Genomic DNA, 17,800 nt, shown 5'->3' with positions numbered 1-17,800 from the left:
TTCAGGATGTAAATCTATATAGCCTCTCATTATAGTAATTGCCTTTTAAACATAATTTAGATTATCTTATTTTTATCAAAGACATTAAGCGTATTTCAAGGTATTTCAAAGAGAAAGGTCTTCATAGCTGGTAAGCCTCTTGCAGAGGGCCTACAGAGTTGCAGTGCATGTTGCGGGCCCCACACTGTAAGTACTTTTCTAGGAACAGAGGTAGCTCCACGTCTGCTGAGTTGTGCTTTTAAGTTATGAAGAGACTGCAGTTCGGGGAGGGGGGGGGAACAAAGAAAAGGGGAGTACAGGAAAGCTCAGCAAAGAATCATATTCAATAAAAATAAGTATAGAAAGAGGAAGTAAATCACTCAAGCTCAATCACTTTTGTTACCTGTTCTGGAAAGCACAAGAAAGCACAGGGTGTTTACGAACGGTCACAAAGTGGGATCCAGTTCTGAAAGCACCCACTCACTGCAGTCGTTTGGACCAAACCTTGCCTCCCCAAGGTCATTTACTGCTGATGTCAACTCATTTATCAATCGCTTGGGGTTCTTATGATAGGTGTCAGTATACAGGTGAGGAGAGTTATCTGTTGTATGCTGTAATTCATGAAAGAGCTGAACACTGTGTGGGCAGAGACCTCACAGGAGCTGAGAAAGCAGCCAGCTCTAAATACACCTTCTATGGACACAGGTGACCTTCAACGATTCTCTCCCCCTTTCCCCCACCAATTTCTGCAGCGTTGCCATGCACGGTACTTACCTGGACTACAAAATCAGCTGCTTTTAAGGCAATGCTGTGATCCTTCACATAACCCCTGCCATCAAACTAGAAGACAAGGTAATGGCAGGCAACGTGAATCTGACCCACAGCTTGGCAGCACCCAGATGTAGTGCAGGAACAGGCACTGCCATCACGATGTAAATGATCACCACTTTTCAAATCTGAACATGATTAGAGTAATTAGTTTTCAATCTGTGGACTTCTTTGGGTCTGTGGATTACTTCAGACGGGCCCAAAGAAAGTATTTCAAAAGCAAGTCTAACTTGCTCTTACACTTGCAGTACAAGTGAGGAACAACACTTCACTGGAAAATACGTAGGAAACTGGAAGTTGGTAAACCACTGATTGAAGTGCAAAGGGCAAATTTTGCTCCTGTGATGATATTATGACTTCTTCCCTTCTAGAAATGAATGACATCTGGAACATCCACAATACAAACATCTGACATTTCAGCTCATTTATGAACCCAGAACTGGATTTTGTTCCCTGGCAGACTCCAAGATATTTCTGATATGGGGTATGCCTCCTTTGCAGAAAGTTTTGCCTGATTATTGGAGTTTCCTGGAAAAACTGGGTTTGCCTACCTACACTGTTATGAGGCTTTCTGGCTTCAAACACGAGCAAGGATCAGCTACACAGATCTGCAGTGCACAGAGGGCAAATACCCCAGGAGAGCGCCGCCAGGGATGGAAGCTCCAGGCTGCAGCTCTGCCGGGTGTTGTACACTGCTGGGCTGAAGCCAGGCTGAGGTGAGTAACCGCTGGCCTCTCGGTCCTGGGCTTCTGTGGGGCTGGGGTTTGAAGTGAGGCTTCAAAATGCCCTCACACTGAGTCACCTCGCTCGCTCTCTGTTACTGAAACCAAAAGTTATGTCTTGTACTGTGCTGTGTCTTTGCACATGCATGCTTTTTGCACTTGCAATGGGCTTAAGTATTTGCCCCAGACATGCCTTACCAAGACAACGGTTTGAAGTTGGCACAGGAGAGTGCAGTATGTTCATGATTTTATTTAAATCCATCCTAAATGCCATCACTCCTGAGATCTGATGGCAAGAATCAAAAACTGGTTTTGGAAATTCTTCTTTGTAAAACCAAAGAGGACACTTTTTATTTTAAGAGATACATGTTTTAACCTTAAAGATGAGTTCCATTCTTGCCTGGGAAAAAAAAAAAAATTCCCAGGAAATGTTCAGGTAATGTGAAGCCACAGTCAGCTTTCACAATTTCTTCAGTTGGGTTCTACTCACCTCTGTGTCTCTGAATCTGTCTTCATAGTCCAATCTATCCTTTTCTACAGATGTAAGCTTCAACTTCAGAGTGGAAATCTCTGCCATAAGATCCAGCTTCTGAGTTTCAAGGGATGTTCTGCTCAGAAGCTCCTGATTCAATTTAAAGAGGAAGAGAACAGAATTATTCATCCAAGGTGAAGAAATCAGTTATTTATTTCTACAGCTAAAGGCCTCTTTCATAGGGAAAAGCATCACACTCTTCCTTGCACTTTCTGAAGCCTTGGGACACAGCTGTTACCCTTCTGCCAGACTACAGGCACTAGGACGCATCTGAGATCACAGGGGCACTATCACAGGTTGGCTGCCAGTATGAGAAAAAAGCTTGTCTGTCATCACAGTTGCTCTGGGCAGCAAGGAGCTTTGAGGGGAATCCACCCATCCCGCCAGAGGCTTTAATCCAAGTGTCTTTGAAGTTCAGTGGGGAAAGGCTCAAAGAAGAGTGGGTCTGGATTCCTACAGTGTAAAGCCACACTGACGTTACTAAGTACAAAGACTTTAAAGCAAATATGGTAGAAAATTATCACTTGGATAAGAGATATCAAGGGGTGCAACACCTTGAACTGAAGCACACTGCTCTCACTGAAGCAAAACACAGTTTGTTAAGACAGAACGAAGACAGTGAGGCAGACATGCGCCTGTGAAATACCTGCTGCAGCATCTCTTCTGTGGCATTCAGTTTCTCCCTGTGCTCCTCTAGACAGAACTCCAGATCCCGAATCTTTTCTCCCTGGGCCTCCACCTGGTCTGTAAGCACGCTTACCTGCACAGCGGAGAAAAAGGGATTCATGTAAGTACCTCATACCCATAGCACATGCATCACCTGAAGAACTGTATGTCAGTAACTGCACTGGCTGGGACACTGATAAAACGGGACCACGGGAGGAGAAGCAGCAGCAAAGCTCTGCAGAGGATATGACGTGTGGCAAAGGTGATGGAAGAGGAGGGAAAGCTCTCCCCTCGTGCTTACTGGAATTTCAGCCGAAGTTCTGGCAGATGCGCTGCAATTCTGCATCTCCCTTCCTGATTCGTCCTGGGAGTTTTCACAAGGGGTGGCTGCTGCATTCTACAGCCAACAACTATGCCTTCGCTGTGACAATGCATTGACTAAAGCCCACTGGCTCCTGCCTTAACAACCAAATAGCAGCTAAATCTCACTGCATGCAACTTATTCTGCTTTCTAAGTGACTGCATACACCTTCTCCTTTTCAGAACAATAAAAGCAAAAGAGGTTAAAACACACAGACTGAGAGAAGAAAGACCAAGACAACACCTCTGAGGCTCCACACCAATTCCCTTTTTGCCTTTTCTGAATGAATTCTTTGTTTAAACAGGCTCTTTTGAGGAAATCTGCAGTACCGTTGGGAACAAGGGCAAGCTGCCTGGAACAGAGCTCGGCATTGTCACAGCCTTTAGGCCAGGTCCATGTCAGGGAACTGCAGCATGCCTGTGCTGGGCAGCGGATGCCAGGTAGTCCCGACCCTCATGGCAGGACTAAGCCAGCTGGCAAGGGTACCCAGGGCTGGTCCAGTCCAGCTCAGCAGCAGGTAAGCAGGACTTCCAAGGAGCTGCTCATCTCCTCCCGCCTGTCAGCCAGTCCTGCAGCTTTTGCCACCTTGCATGAGGACAGGACATCTGTCACAGATGTGGACAGTACATGAATGGTCATGGAAAAAGGTGATCCGAAGGACATATGTGCATGTAAGAAGGTGGTTGCTCTGCAAACCTGCTCGCCTAGCAAGGCTCAACAGGAAATCAGATACAGAGAAAGAAAGGCCTTTAGATTTTTCCTACAATCTAAGTTCACAACTGTCCTTAATCTGGGTTAACTCTCCAGTATCAGCAAGCCTTCTCAACACTGCCTAAGATGACACAACTGCAAATAGATCCTCAGAGGTTTTGTCACATACATGCGAGAGCAGAAAAAAATAATTTAGGTGACTACTCACTTGCAGAACAAGAGATTCCTTATCATTTTCCAGACGAGCCAGCCTTTCTTGATACACATCTCCATTTCCAGATATGTGTCCGTTAGTCTGAAAAAGACAGCAAATATTGTGTTGTCAGCTATCATACCATAAATATCATTCAACGTTATCAACACGCTTAAGAAGTATTTTTAGTCTGCACAGTTCAAGAACAGATTTAAAGTATTCTCCACCCTGCAAAGGGTTACAAATCAAATAAACTGTCAACAAAGGATACAAGACCACCATTCAGGACACAAATTGTTCAGAGGCTTAAAGATGAGAAAGGAAGAACCTTTTGGTGACCCAGTTCTGCAAAATTCACTTACTGTGCATTCAGCATTTTGTTAACCAAATCTGTACTCAATGATGTACTATGCTAAGCCATACTCGCAAAGAGACAAATACCTCAAGACATTCGGGAAGTGAAAAAAATCAACATACAATCTACAAACTGTGCATTATGCTTCTTGCAAGTCAAACCATTTTTTCTAAAACATGCAGTATGAGACATCCTTTTACATCAGGCACATTTTACTGGGTATGGGTGAATGTCTGCACTCTAAGCGCATTTCTTGGTAAAGCTGCCTGAGGCTAAAGAGAAACAAGAATACATGTTAATGCTATCAGAGAGTTCAGAGGAATCAGCAACTTTCTTTCTTCATAATAACTTCAATGCTCTTGAGCAGCGAGAAGGATTTTACTCTATTCATATTCAAAGCTGTCTCAAAGCACTTTGCGATGGACGCCACAATCAGATCTCAGCTCAGAAAATAAATTCTCGTTCCCATCATTGCATAAATTGCTTAGAGGAGTCTGAGAAGATGCTCTGAAATCCAGCGCGCTCAACAGACTCCCACCGACGTTGAGGGGCCTTGATTTCCTTTCTGAATATGCGATGAAAAGAAACCGGGCGACTGATCCTCGTGTCCCAGTGAGTCTGCAGCACAACTCTGCCTTGAGAGGCTGCCACCACTGAGGAGCTGCAAGCCTCGGGCTCCTGCTTTGAATCTCCCTTTCAAGCAGCTCATCTGCCCCGATTGCAGAGGATGCCTCAGGAAACCTGCTGGCTAAAACTCCTTTTCTAAGTTACCTTGGGTGGTGGGAGAAACTGCCTCATTTGAAACTGAAAGAATAAAACTCCCACCAGCACCACTTAAAAGACTGGACATGAAGCAAATGGGAGGGAGTTCAAAGTATTTGACCTCACCTTAGTGCTCTCAAGAAATCAGGCTGTGTCCTGGCAGCTTTTAAAACAGTGTGCAGTAGCAAAGGTGTCTCCCAAGCATACATGCGTGACTTTGACAAGGTGACCTTAATAACTCCCCTGAAATCACTAGAGCTACGGCAGACTAAGAAAGGATGCTCTTTTGTAATTTGCACTAATGCCTCATATCATAAGGATACCCTGTATCTGAATTATTTAGCAGTAAATTACTAGACCTTCTGACCATCCAGACACTAAGCACCAAGGCAGAAGTACTCTAAACTTCTGAGTTTGCCCTGTTTTTCCCGACCTCTACCAGAATTTAGCTCACACCATAGCATTTCCGTTCAAGATCAGTGAGATCTTCAGTTTTGTAACACTTTAATTTAGGTGAAAGAAGTCAAAGAGCTTCCAAAATAAACTTGTCAGCTGCTCAACTAGCAGATTATGCTTTAAATTTCGTAATTTGACCTGTATGTGAAATACAAACCCGAGGCTTTTGCATACTTTTGCTATTCTGTAGCTCCCTTCTCATTTAAAGTCTTCCAGTACATCTCAGGCACTTAGTCTCCATAAGAACGGCATCCGTATTTTGTAATATACAACACATTTATCAATCCAGTGTGCGTATCTGATATAGGAAAGTGATATTCATCCCTCATTTACAAGAAGGCAGCTGAGGTGCAAAGATGCCCCTCCATGCTGCCGGGGCTAACGTGAAAGCCCTTGTCAAAGCACAGACTTGACTCCCTGCCTCCCAGCCACCACATCAGCGCCCTAACCACTGAACCTCCTGATACCTCTAGTCAGTGTAACCAAACACAAATTAACTAAAACCAAAGACAGCATGAAGAAAATATGTCCAGGTAAGTATTGGTTTCACACTACGATGAAAATGTCTTTACGATGTTGTGAAAACTGATGAGGCGTTAAAGCAGAATGTTAGTCATCGTGCACAGCATCTTGCCAAGACACCTTTGTTGTTAAACTCCGTTCTCATTCCTCAAACAAATATCCTGTTCTGCTCAGCACGTCATACTTGGTTTTAAAATAGGAGCATTTAGAGAGTGAGAGTTCAGACTGCAGCTGCACATTGCCGTAAGTAAGGAGGAGGAGGTGATGGGAACCCCAAACAGGACTGGAGGAAAGGTTGTTCTCCCACAAAACCAAATACAAAGATGACAGTGCTGGCAGTCACCAGAAATATTTTGTAAAATCTGCATAAAAACAGACCTCCTGTGGTACACCGAAAACAGAAAACTTTGTGTACAACCCAACAGTAGTTTCCTTTTTGCCTGAAATGTTAACTTCTGCATAATACCTGGGACTAACTCTTCATTTTAGGTATGAAAAGGCAAGAAAGCCACAGGCTTTGGTTTCACTGGGGAAAAAGATGAGACTTAGAGAAAGGCCGACACAGAAAGGCCACAGCAGCTATTTCACAGAGCAGCAGTCCCAGCACCTCCTACGGTGGCACAGAGATCAGGGATTTGCAGGCAAGGGCCACACAACGCCTTCCCGCATCTCTCCTCTGCGCTGTCTTCAAAGGTAAAAAGTTGATACCTGGGATGATTTTCTTCCGAGAGAGATGAGGAAGGAAAAGAGGAGATGAAACACATGAAAAGAACAGGGTAATGATGGCTCTTTTTCATCAGCAACTTAAAATCTATCTCCAATTAAGTGGTTAGACTTTGCGTGTGTTTTCAATTTAGGGATTAATTGCAAAATACTGTATGGGAAGAGAATGCAGCTTTACCAATACCGATCTTAATCCTAAAAACAAAAGAACAGTTGTCACGATGCCACTGAGGTTTCACAGAAGTTTGAGGTTAAGCATTTACTTAAAATGCCTTATAAGATCAGACCCAGTGCACTTAAAAACTCTGCAAGATCAATCTGTGGCTAATCTGTTAAACACATGTGTAAGCTTTGTCTCCAGTCATGTAAGTGTAAAAATCAACACTGCTCTGGAGGGAATTATTCCTGTAATAAGTAGATGCATCACCAAACTTTGACAGCTTGCCTCTCCTCAGTCTTTAATCCATTTTCCCTGGAAGTCAGTTAGCATTCCAAAGTGCAGGAAAGTTTCTACTAGCTGCTGTTTTAAACCTCCTAATGAAAAAATTAAAAAAGCAAAACTGTTTCCTCTCAAATGCTGAATTCTCCTTCCAAAAATAAAACACATTTTTAGCCTACTGCTGCTGCTACTCTCATTTCCCTTCATCTTCTCTGCTGCTTTTGAGACAAAATAAGCAGCACAAATCACACTTTTTCTTGCTGCAGATGCAATTGGATTTGTATTGAAAGAGCTGCCACTCCATGGCATTATTTTCTTGTATGGCAGATTGCACTGACTGTTTTGACCACCACAGCCCAGTCAACAGTTGGGCAAGTGAGCCGTCCCTGACATCTCTTTCCTGACCATCTGGAGTTAAATTAGAGCTCATCAACATGCTTATGTTGTTCAGATCATTATAATACACATTACCTATGCTTAGCTAAGCACAGTTACTGCCGTTCTGTCTGTTCACTCAGTTTTAGGGAGTCCCTTGCAAGGGGGCTCCTCCATCCTCAGTTACCCCAACATCACTTTTCCAAGCCAAGTATTCGCCACCGTTTCCCCGTCATACAGAGCTGTGACAGCTTTACCCTCTGTAAATATCAGTTCTGTCCCAAATTCATACTGGTCAAATCTGTCTGAACACAATCCGTACCAGTGTTTAACCAGTTTGTGTGGGAGCCCACCGCTGCCCTCCCAAACCGGCATCTCCTTCATTTCACATCTCCCTACTCATCGCTCTGAATATTTGCAGCCTGCTCCACATGCTCCGGCAGCAGGCAGGCAGACCTGCTGCTAAGCTTTTCCTAAAGTTTACAGATTAGTTCCTCCTTACAGAATGAGCAGGGCAAAAAAACCCCACAATCCCACTCAAAAACCCCCGCATTGTATTTTAAAGGCTTCACTACAATAAAAGTGAACAGACCTTCACTCTGAGGAGTTTACCTGAAACATTTCCTAAATATAAATAACACGGCTGTTGAATAGGAAAGATGCAAATGTTGCAAAATATTCGGTTTCTTCAACAGCAGCTCAGCTGGTGTCTGATACAAGAGAAAGACGAAATGCTTATTCCCTACCAGTACTGCCCAGCTATGGCTTGCCAGTCGGAGAAATGCAAGAGCCAGAACAAACACAGATAGCCTTACCTTATTTAGCCAGACGCAGTGTCCGTGAATGTCCCAGCTATACTCCATGCTGGTCATGACTATCTTCATGCATTTAAGGACACGAGCGACTGTGGCAGGCAGCCGAGGCTGAGAGCTGCAGCCCCAGCACCGTCAGGGCTCCTCTGAACTGAGACGGAGAGGTTAAGTGACGGCAGGTTTCCTTGCCTAACCAAGGATGGAGGCGAATGTGGCAGCGGAGCGGGAGATGTGGGAAGCAGAGCCGTGAAGCAGCAGCGCTCCTCAGGCGGAGCAAGCAGCTCCTCTGGGGAATTAACACATCAAAGCCCGGGAAGATCAGCCCTTCTTCCAACCTGAGCCTTTCACGGGGATCCTGACGCACAAAGGCCAGGCAGGAAGGTGGAAGAGGATGCGGGCAGGGGGGTGCAGAGCTGTGTAAACCTGACTGGGAGTAAGGGCAGCCCCGCACAGGTGGCAGCTGGCCATCTCCAGCCTCAGTCCTCGCTGAACAGTGCAACCCCCTCCTCTGCACCCTCCTGGTCCTGTGGAAATCATCCAACCAAAAACACATGAGAAAAGAGCAATTCTGATCCCTTTATCTGACTACAAGGTAAACAGGAGGGAATTTTCTTTCCTTGATGGGCTATTAATTGTAAAAGCTGGAAGAACACATGCAATTCACTTGTAGGTGCCAAGAAAAAGAGGAAGGAAAAAGTTGACTCAAGTGTCCCAGGTCTCACAAGTGGCTTGCCTCGAGTTTATGTCATACTTAAGAATGACATAAAGTGCAACAATAACAACCAACCCTGTCCTCACATTTAAGTTTCAATTTACCCAGTGACAGCAGCACCATAACAAATCCTTAGTATTTTTGACCACAGAACCTAGCTCCAGGAGTCCTGTGATTATCTCAAACCCCACAGCTTTTATCATTAAAGAAACATTCACAACTACCGTTGATAGATAAAAATCTCAAAAAACATGAATACTGAATAACACAGAACAAAAGAGCAGAGCAGAAGAGGAGCAGAAGCTGATTTTTAAGCCAGACTTATGCATTTTGGGTTGGGAATGGTGATTTTCAATGGGTCTGCCATCTGGGGTGCCCTATGCTCCAGTGCAGGACTGCTCGGGTTGTTCTCACTGCTGATGAACTCATCCACGATGCATGAAGCTGCCTTGCCAAGACATGCTATAAATGAGCCCGTATTATCTTCCAGTGTTAAAAAACACACCAGTCTGGAAGATCACCTTTAGCGAGAAGCGGCGTCCTGTGTTTCAAGAACTTTGAGGGGTAGGTCTCTCATAGACAAAAAGTATTGCCAGGAGGCAGTTTACGATGACAAGCTGAAACGGTATCACAAGGCTCCTTTCATATTGTAGCTTGAAGAGGGATCTCAAACAGGTTGTTTGGTGGTAAACGCCTCTGTGCCACACATTACCATAGGACCTTTCAACAGCTAAACTCAACATAAGCAGAAGCTGAGCCAAATGAATGCACTGTACGCCCACACTAAGACAATCAAACAACAAACTTCGGTTTGAAGACAAGATTTTTCCGTGAATAAGAAATATGAGATGATTTCTGGCTAACCAAACCGCTTCCTCCACTTGGGAATCACCCTGTTGTCCAAACAGGCCAACATATCTCTTTAAGATTACAAGCTATGTTTATCCAGCCAGGAAAATTTCTCTCTGAAATCTAATATCCCCTCATATTAACTCTCATTATTCCCAGCCACTCTCTGGAAGAACCAACTTGTTGAAGAAGTGTCAAAATCTGAGTCTGGTCTGTGAGACGACAGATCTGCTATTCACAGCAGCAACTCTGGATTGCACAAGCCACTGTGGGTACCACAGCTCAAAATAACTATCATCTTCAGATGAGCTGAAAATGTTCTTCGAGAAACCTTTGGAGGCCATGAATTTTATTTCGCTTTAATGTTCTTATAGTCAACTTCAGAAATTCACTTCTGAAGTGAAAAATATAGAGAGATATATATCCAAATTCAGAAAGTCACTTCCAAAGCTAAAACCACAGTTGCACTTGCTGTGGATTTTAAAGAAAAAGTATTACCCTGGCTCTTTCATTCCTGGAGCACATCCTTTAAAGAGGAGAAGACACACAACAGGACCTGCATACACAAGTTCAGATCAGGAGCTTGGGGAAGCTGGCTCTGAGGTGTGGGAAGGGACTGTCCACCCACTTCTACCCTTCACCCTCCCTTTTTAACAAGACACAGTTGGTTTCTTCTTTCTGGAAAAGTTGTTGCATAAGATGTATTAAAAAAAAAAACCCAAACAAAAAAACCACCACCAAAAAAACACTGTCAAGAAAAATAATAACCAGAGAGAAGACTGTCTCTTGTTTGTTTCAACTGAAGAAAAACTGGAGCAACATTCATGACTGGGAGCAAGTTTTCTGAGAATTACTCTTCAAGACATGGCTCTATCAAATTCCAGCTGGACACAACAGGGCTGCCTCGGTCTTGCAAAAGGCAGAGTTTCATTTAAAATGGTCTTGTTACTGGTGATGATGTTACAAATTACTCATTTGCTGTCTATATTCAAGCCAGAAGCTCCATTTGCACAACTATACCACATGTTTTATTAAATCACAGACTAGAATATATTACACATTTCTGTTGATCAGGAGAAATCTGAAAAAACTCAAACTTTGGAACAGTTATGATCTGGCTATGGATTTCAGGTCTGGTCCACAGTGAAAGTACACAGTCCCAGCACATCTGAGCTTAGAAAAGGTCTCGGTCCCTTTCCAGACTTTGAACAAATGGCTTCATTTGTAATTTCAACCACAACATTCACCTGCCATCCGTTTGCACATGGAGACGCGAGCAGGGTTTCAGCAACACAGAGATTGGGTTTGAGTTGTAGATGTAAACTAGAAATTATGTGTTATAGTTAAACTGGCTTATTTGCGCAGCACAGATCTGCATTTTCAACTCCTCTGAACTCCCCCTGGGGACCATCTGATGGCTGCTCTTGGAAGAGCTCTGCCAAATGTCCGGGCAGTGTACACACGCTCTGGTTTCACGTGGCCATCTGGCATCCACCAGTTAAAAAAATCAGCAGGAGGGGTTTTAACTCTTTGGCCCTTTTTGAATGCTTGCATAGACTTCTCTGACACACCGAGAGGAGCAGAAAGGAAGCAGTCACTAAGCAGTGGTACAGGGACATGGGGCAGCCAATTCTGATATGGCAAAATTGAATGCTCTGCCCCGTTTTACAGAAGTGAGCAACTTTGGGAGACTGCTGTCAGACCCTTTTCTCAGGGCACCAGCGGTTTCCCTGCAGGGGCCAGAAGAGGATTTTTCTCTTGTGACACACTGTTTGGCAGCAGCGAACACTATTTTTGTTTTCCTCTGAGACACGAGAGTCTTGCTTACAGCTTTGGATGGGATGTCACACACCAGTTCTAGCAGCTTTGAATAACCTGGTGGATGCAACTTCTTCAGGTGCAGAGGATTAAACAGATTTCAAACCAAGGAGGTGTGTCCCCCTCCTCGGTAAGGATGGGCACGGTTGCAGAAAGCCTTCTCCTGCAAATCATCCGGGCACTTCACCTAACACCCTCCTGCTCTGACAGGGACCAATGACACTAGTGACACCTGCAAATGCCATGCCTGTACCACAGCACAAACTGTAATGCTCAGTCTTTCCTACTAGGAGCTTTAAGTATGCCAGGAAGTACAGGGGAATCATTTGAGGCAGACTTAAGGAGAAGCATAGATGCAATAGCTATTTTCTACAATCTTTTGTACGCACAACCCTTGCACATCTTTTCCAGTGCTCAGGAGGCACTAGTCTGAATGGCACAACAAAGCCCTTCCTCTCCCAGGTTCAGCCCACAGCCACAATGAAAACCATTACTTCCTCATTGCCACGCGGTGACCCATGTCACTCGGGTCTGAAGGACCCGATCTTGTTCCAGATCCTAACAGCCAGGCATCCCAAAACCACACATTTGCTGCCACAAGGGGCAACAACTGGCCTTCACCTCAGTCATCTCAACAGACACACACTACAGCCTCCAACCACACTGCTGAGTCCCTTTACTCCAGAATAACACGTGGTGGATCAGCATCGCTAAGCATGGACTACTGATGTCTGTGCACACCACGGGGAGAAGTTAATTTTCAAAGTCTGTTTATTTGGCATATGAACTTTTTTTATTTATAAAGGCTGTACTTGCATGAAACCTGTTATGTCCCTCAATTTCAGCTCCGCACAGAGCAGAGACTAGTTACAGCGATGTTCACTGCTGTATGTTACAGAGGAAGGAAATGCTGATGTTAGCAGGAACTCTGGTGTTTTAAAGATCTGACTCAAATGTCACTCCTATCTCCTCCTCCTGATCTGAGTGCTGGCTGCCATGCTTTGACAGCGGGGGCGAGATCCAAATCCCACTGGAGGCAGTGGAAAAGTTCCCACGTACTTCATTAAGTATCAGACACTCGCAAATGAGAAGTTCAAAGCAAAGAAGGAAAAAAAACAACCAAGCTCTCCCCTCAAACAGTTCTGCAAGAGCTACACAAGTGAGCCTGGCCGTGCTAGCCCAGGTCCCTGTCTCTTCCCGCAGCGCTGCACATGGCCCGCGTGCTGCCTGATGGCATGTCAGCTCACCCAGCACCAGCCGCAGCTCCACGCCTGGCCTGCGCTCCCCAGCCTCCGGTGGGGCAAATGCAGTCCTGCACCCATCGTTCTGGGCTGCAGCATCACGTGCGGCAACTAAGCACCAAAATAATTCTGTGTATTGAGATAAAAATGCTTTTCTGCAAGATCAGCTGTGGACCCAGGGTGACTGAATTCTTTCCAAAGGAGGGTGTGATGCCTCTCCCAGGAAGGCAACAGCGGCTTCCCATCCTGACAGCAGCAATGCGTCGGGTGTGACACAGAGCCACCACAGTGGCCTGTCCTGCATCAGACCCAGCCTTCATCAGACCTGGCATCCCCATTTCAGCAGCAAAGCATTACCTTGACCAACGCCAGGCATGTCAGACAGGAGGACCCAGACGCTGCTGTAATACAAATTTGGAAAAATCTGCAGAAACACACACCTGCTGGTGCTGTCATCGTTACAGCTACAGGCTGACTTAAATCCTGAAGCACGGCCTCTAGAAGTAAATCTTGACTTCCACTCCTGATGCTTCCCTGAAACCTGTGCACACCCACACCACCACCATGCAAACCCTGCCACAGACCATGAGCACAAGGACCCCTATTTGGCCCTGCTAGGAAGTCACCAGTCACAGGGCACCTGGAGGCAAAACCAGTGGGTCCTTTGAAAATGATGCTATGTAACTCACCTTCTGATAAGCACAATATTTTATTTCCCAGTGTAGTCTTCAGGTAGCCTCCACTTGAGCAAATTTTTTTTTTTTTTTTTTTTTTAAATCGAGGGTTAGGGAAACAACAGTCTTATCAGGTACAATTTGGTGTATTTTTAAAGCAAGGGTGGCAAAAAACTGCTAGATTCACAAACACAGAAAATAAAAATTTGGTTTGATTTCCAGGTTAAAGGGATGCTGAGCTTGTACCACTCACTTCTGTTATAAACCAGGTAAGGAAGCTCAGTAACAACACTGGTGCCTGTAGAAAATATGCTGCCAAAAATGCTTTTTAGTGAAAAGTTCATATTGAAAACAGCTTTCCCTCTGCCCATTTAAGTGTTTGATTCCTATAAAAATGTCTTACCTAAATCTCTGAGATGAAACTCCAATTACTGAAAATTTTTTGCTCCCCAAAATGAGGCATGGTGGTACATAAAAAAAAAAAAAAAAAAAGCACAGGCCGACCCACTGGACAAGGTATTTGAGCTACAGCTTTTTTCTGAGCAGCAATCCCAACCCAAAATCTCTTCGCTTTGGTTCTTTGAAACCTGCTTTAAAACCATGAAAAGCCCTGCACAAAACACCGCCCCGCTGCCTGAGCCAGTCTAGCTAACACACAAACCGAGCACATTATGGGTGAAACAAGGTGAGACCTTACCATTTGACTTTGGAGCCATTCAATCAGAGCCTCTGCCGTCGAGTCCGGGACCTGGCAGCGCAGCCCCTCTCTCTCATCCGCTTCCATCATCTCCAGCAGGCCCCGCAAGTCCTCCACCAGGTGCAGCGCCCGCAGGCCCCCCATGAAGGGGGAAGTGGGGGACTGGCAGTCGAAGATGCCATTGGAGTACTCCAGCGCCTTCGAACCTGGAAGGAGCAAAATCGCACAGGCTCAGGCAGGAGGCAAGCAGGTCAGACACACAGCGAGGCTAAGAGATGCTAGGCGGTGTTTGCTCCCGGCAGGCGTTTATCTGAACCAAACTCAGCGCTGGTGATGGATTCTGCCCACACCACGCAGCAATTTGGAGAAGGGTAAGCCCTTGCTGGCATGCTACGCAGACGGCAGCTCCAGCAGGAAGGAGGTGGGCTGATCTGACAAAGGACATGTACGCCACCACTGTGCCCACGGGTTCAAGGCGCGGGCTGGGATCCTGCTCCCCGAGATATTTTGGAGGCGGAAAGTCCTGTGGGGAGAACAGGCTCTGCTAATGCTTTGAGTCACCCTGTAGGGATGGCATGGCCCAAGTCAGACACTGGTGGTGTCCAGAGGAAACCGTGCTCTGCATTTTTCATGTAGGAATATGTTATGCTGCTCCAAGGCACTGGAAAGTTTTTAAAAGAATAAAGAAAAATATGAAGATAAATAAAAAGACCAAATCACTTCTACATGAGAATAAATTTTAAGCCCAACAGTTTGACATGGTAGCACTATTTGCATGTTAATAAAGAGAAAAATCTCTTATTTGCATAAACTCACAGTACGCATATTTGACCTACATTAAAAGTTGCTATATATTAAGTAAGGAAGGCAACTATGAATTCAGGACTAAGGTTGATTTAAGTCAACCTAGCTAATTCCAACTATAATTTCAGCACACTGATTTGTGACCTTAATACTGTAATGCCTCAGCACAATGAGACGTGTTCATGACAGAGCCTCGTTTGTACTGTCAAGTTTTGGAAACCACAGTGAAATGCCATATATGTACTTCCACAAACTTTCATTCCTCTCATCTGGCAAGCCACAAAAATGCAAGTATTCTGCTAATTCCCTTTGAAAAAAATAAAGAGAGAAAAATCCCCACAATAGCATAGGAGTTGATATCTCTTTGTCATATTACTTTATAGGTCTGTTCAGACACATGGGTAAATGAAGTCTGTGGTGACTTAAACATCCCAACATCGTATTTTATTTTTATATTAAACTTCATCCTGCCATAACCAACTCAGGCTCTTGGAAATACAGATACATGATCGGATCCAAATACCAGTATCTACTTATGGAAATTACTAAAGTCACAGCTTATATGTATTTTTAGAAATCATTATGATCCAACTGAATCCACTTTACATGTGTTGCTGCTATGTGTTCTTAATGCCTTCAGGAAAACTGCAGAGAAAAGTCATTGTTCAAACAAAGCACACACTGTATGATGATTTTTTTCCCTAAGGGGAATTATTTTAAGTGGAACTATTAAAGACTTTATAACTTTGTTGCTACCCTTGCAGAATATTTTTTCAGTTTAGGTAGCTGTTTGCATAGCTCTGCTGGAATAGGATTAAACTATTAACTTCTTGCTGCTTTGGTCCTCTATGTTGTGTACTTATATTATTTTCTAACTCACTAGACTCAACTTAAAAGCAGAGATTGTATACTTTGTGATGCCTCTCCTTGGTTCACTTAGAATTTACAGGTACTTATAAAAAACTCAAATTTCAAGGCAGGTCCAAACCAAATGTTTGGACCCAGAGCATTCCAATTTTGAAAAAAAAAAGAAAATTAAATTCCCATTTTAACTCTGTAGAGTTCAGAGAAGTTCAGAGTAGCCAGTATTAGGCAAACTTACTCTTCCTGCCTGGCAGCAGCTCTTTAAACACACTCAGTCTGGTTTGAAACGTGCCTTGTCCTTGACTTTCATGGTGCTGTGTCCATGAGCTGAACTCCCCCACTCAGCCACTTTGAGCAGCATTTTGATAGAGGCTAGGAGAAAAACTACAATCTATTTAGCTGTGTCTGTGTGAGAGAGAGTCTGTGCAATCCCTCCACTCCATTTATTTGTAATCACTAAGCTATAACGGAAGACACCAAACACAATTACCGGCACATTCCCTTCTCAGCCTGAAACTCTGCTCTCTGGGTATGAGAAATGAGGAACGAAACAGCCAAACGAACAAGCTGCCCCAAGAGTTTACCTGCTATAATGCCATCCATCTGCTCCAGAGCCGCAGCGAGCATGTCACTTGCATCACTCATCATCTTTTCTCTTCTCAGGAACGATCACCAGCTACACCATAAGGAGCAATAAAGCACCAATAGTGTGAGTTGGATCCAGAGCCTCGAGTCTGCAATTCAATCTGCAAAAGAGAATTTCATTTCACTGCCTGTTCTCTGAATTTAGACACCACCGTTGCTGGACCATCAGGAAGATCGCATAGAAGACACAGGCCTTCTATCGCTAAAAGGAAGCTGCAACTCGGCAATAAACCATGTGTCTATCTGCTGTATTTTTTCTCACCAAGAATTTGCTCATATAGAAAAAGAGGAGTCTGACCATTTGCCCAAGATTTTTGGATGTCTGACAATCCAGAAGTCTTGGGCATGCAATCGTTTGCCTACAGGCAAGGTACTTCAAATGCCCAGGACTCACTGGACATAGCATGTATGCAGACTATGCCCCTGACAACGCTGCTCTGAGATTAGCACAGATTCATGCCGTAATGATGCAATCTGATCTTACCCTCAAACTTTTATACCCAGAAGTGGTCCCCAGAGGAGTATTTCCAGCAGAGGCTGGAAGAGCGAACCTTCCCGGTGTGCTGCCCGGGCAGGTGAACTAGCAGACCCAAAATTCCAACGGGCTACAAGTTAAGCACATGCTGAGGTACTTTGCTGAAGTGGAGCTGCAGAGGTCAGAGGCGTACCCAATCCTTCCACCCCAGCGCAATGCACACAGAAGCCACTGAAACAGCCCAGATTGCCCTGGCTTTAATCTAGGACACGCGAGACTACTTCTGCTATAAATACAGTTAGGGAACAAAGTTAAACAAACACCAGGAAGGAAAACTCGCTTTAACCTTTTGCATACCCTGCCGTTTGGTTTTTGTATTAGGCTGCACCACTGCTGACATTTGCCCCAACATAAGCAATTAAGAAAGTTGTTCACAGTTTCTCTGGCATAAGTCCTGGAAAAGAGTCTACTAAAAAACAAAACAAAACTCATGTTATAAACTGAATTTTTCCCTCCTACGAGTCACCTTATTGGTTTGACCCAGCTGGGAAGTAGCTCTTATTGGAGACTGCCAGATAGCTTTGC

The 17,800-nt window shown here is 44.5% G+C and overlaps 1 protein-coding gene across 24 annotated transcripts in view; it reads right to left on the bottom strand.

Annotated features, from left to right (window-relative positions):
• The window catches only part of PPFIBP1 (PPFIA binding protein 1), a 119,667-nt gene that overhangs the window by 38,764 nt on the left and 63,103 nt on the right, over positions 1-17,800 (bottom strand). For 20 of the 24 annotated variants that reach the window (XM_054812845.1, XM_054812843.1, XM_054812847.1 and 17 more), the window contains 5 exons: positions 16,680-16,841; positions 14,428-14,633; positions 4,008-4,094; positions 2,708-2,821; positions 2,020-2,151 (listed from right to left, as the gene is read on the bottom strand). In XM_054812845.1, coding sequence (XP_054668820.1) covers positions 2,020-2,151; positions 2,708-2,821; positions 4,008-4,094; positions 14,428-14,633; positions 16,680-16,743 — 603 coding nt within the window. In that variant the 5' untranslated portion in view covers positions 16,744-16,841. Of the gene's footprint in view, positions 1-2,019; positions 2,152-2,707; positions 2,822-4,007; positions 4,095-8,439; positions 8,672-14,427; positions 14,634-16,679; positions 16,842-17,800 lie in introns of those variants that run through there. The other 4 variants (XM_054812863.1, XM_054812862.1, XM_054812865.1 and 1 more) reach the window with 4 other exon arrangements.

This window comes from Grus americana, chromosome 1, assembly GCF_028858705.1.
Source record: "Grus americana isolate bGruAme1 chromosome 1, bGruAme1.mat, whole genome shotgun sequence".
NCBI classification, from domain to species: domain Eukaryota; kingdom Metazoa; phylum Chordata; class Aves; order Gruiformes; family Gruidae; genus Grus; species Grus americana.
Note: the sequence above shows the minus strand (reverse complement) of the source record. Positions and strands in the feature narration are given on the sequence as shown.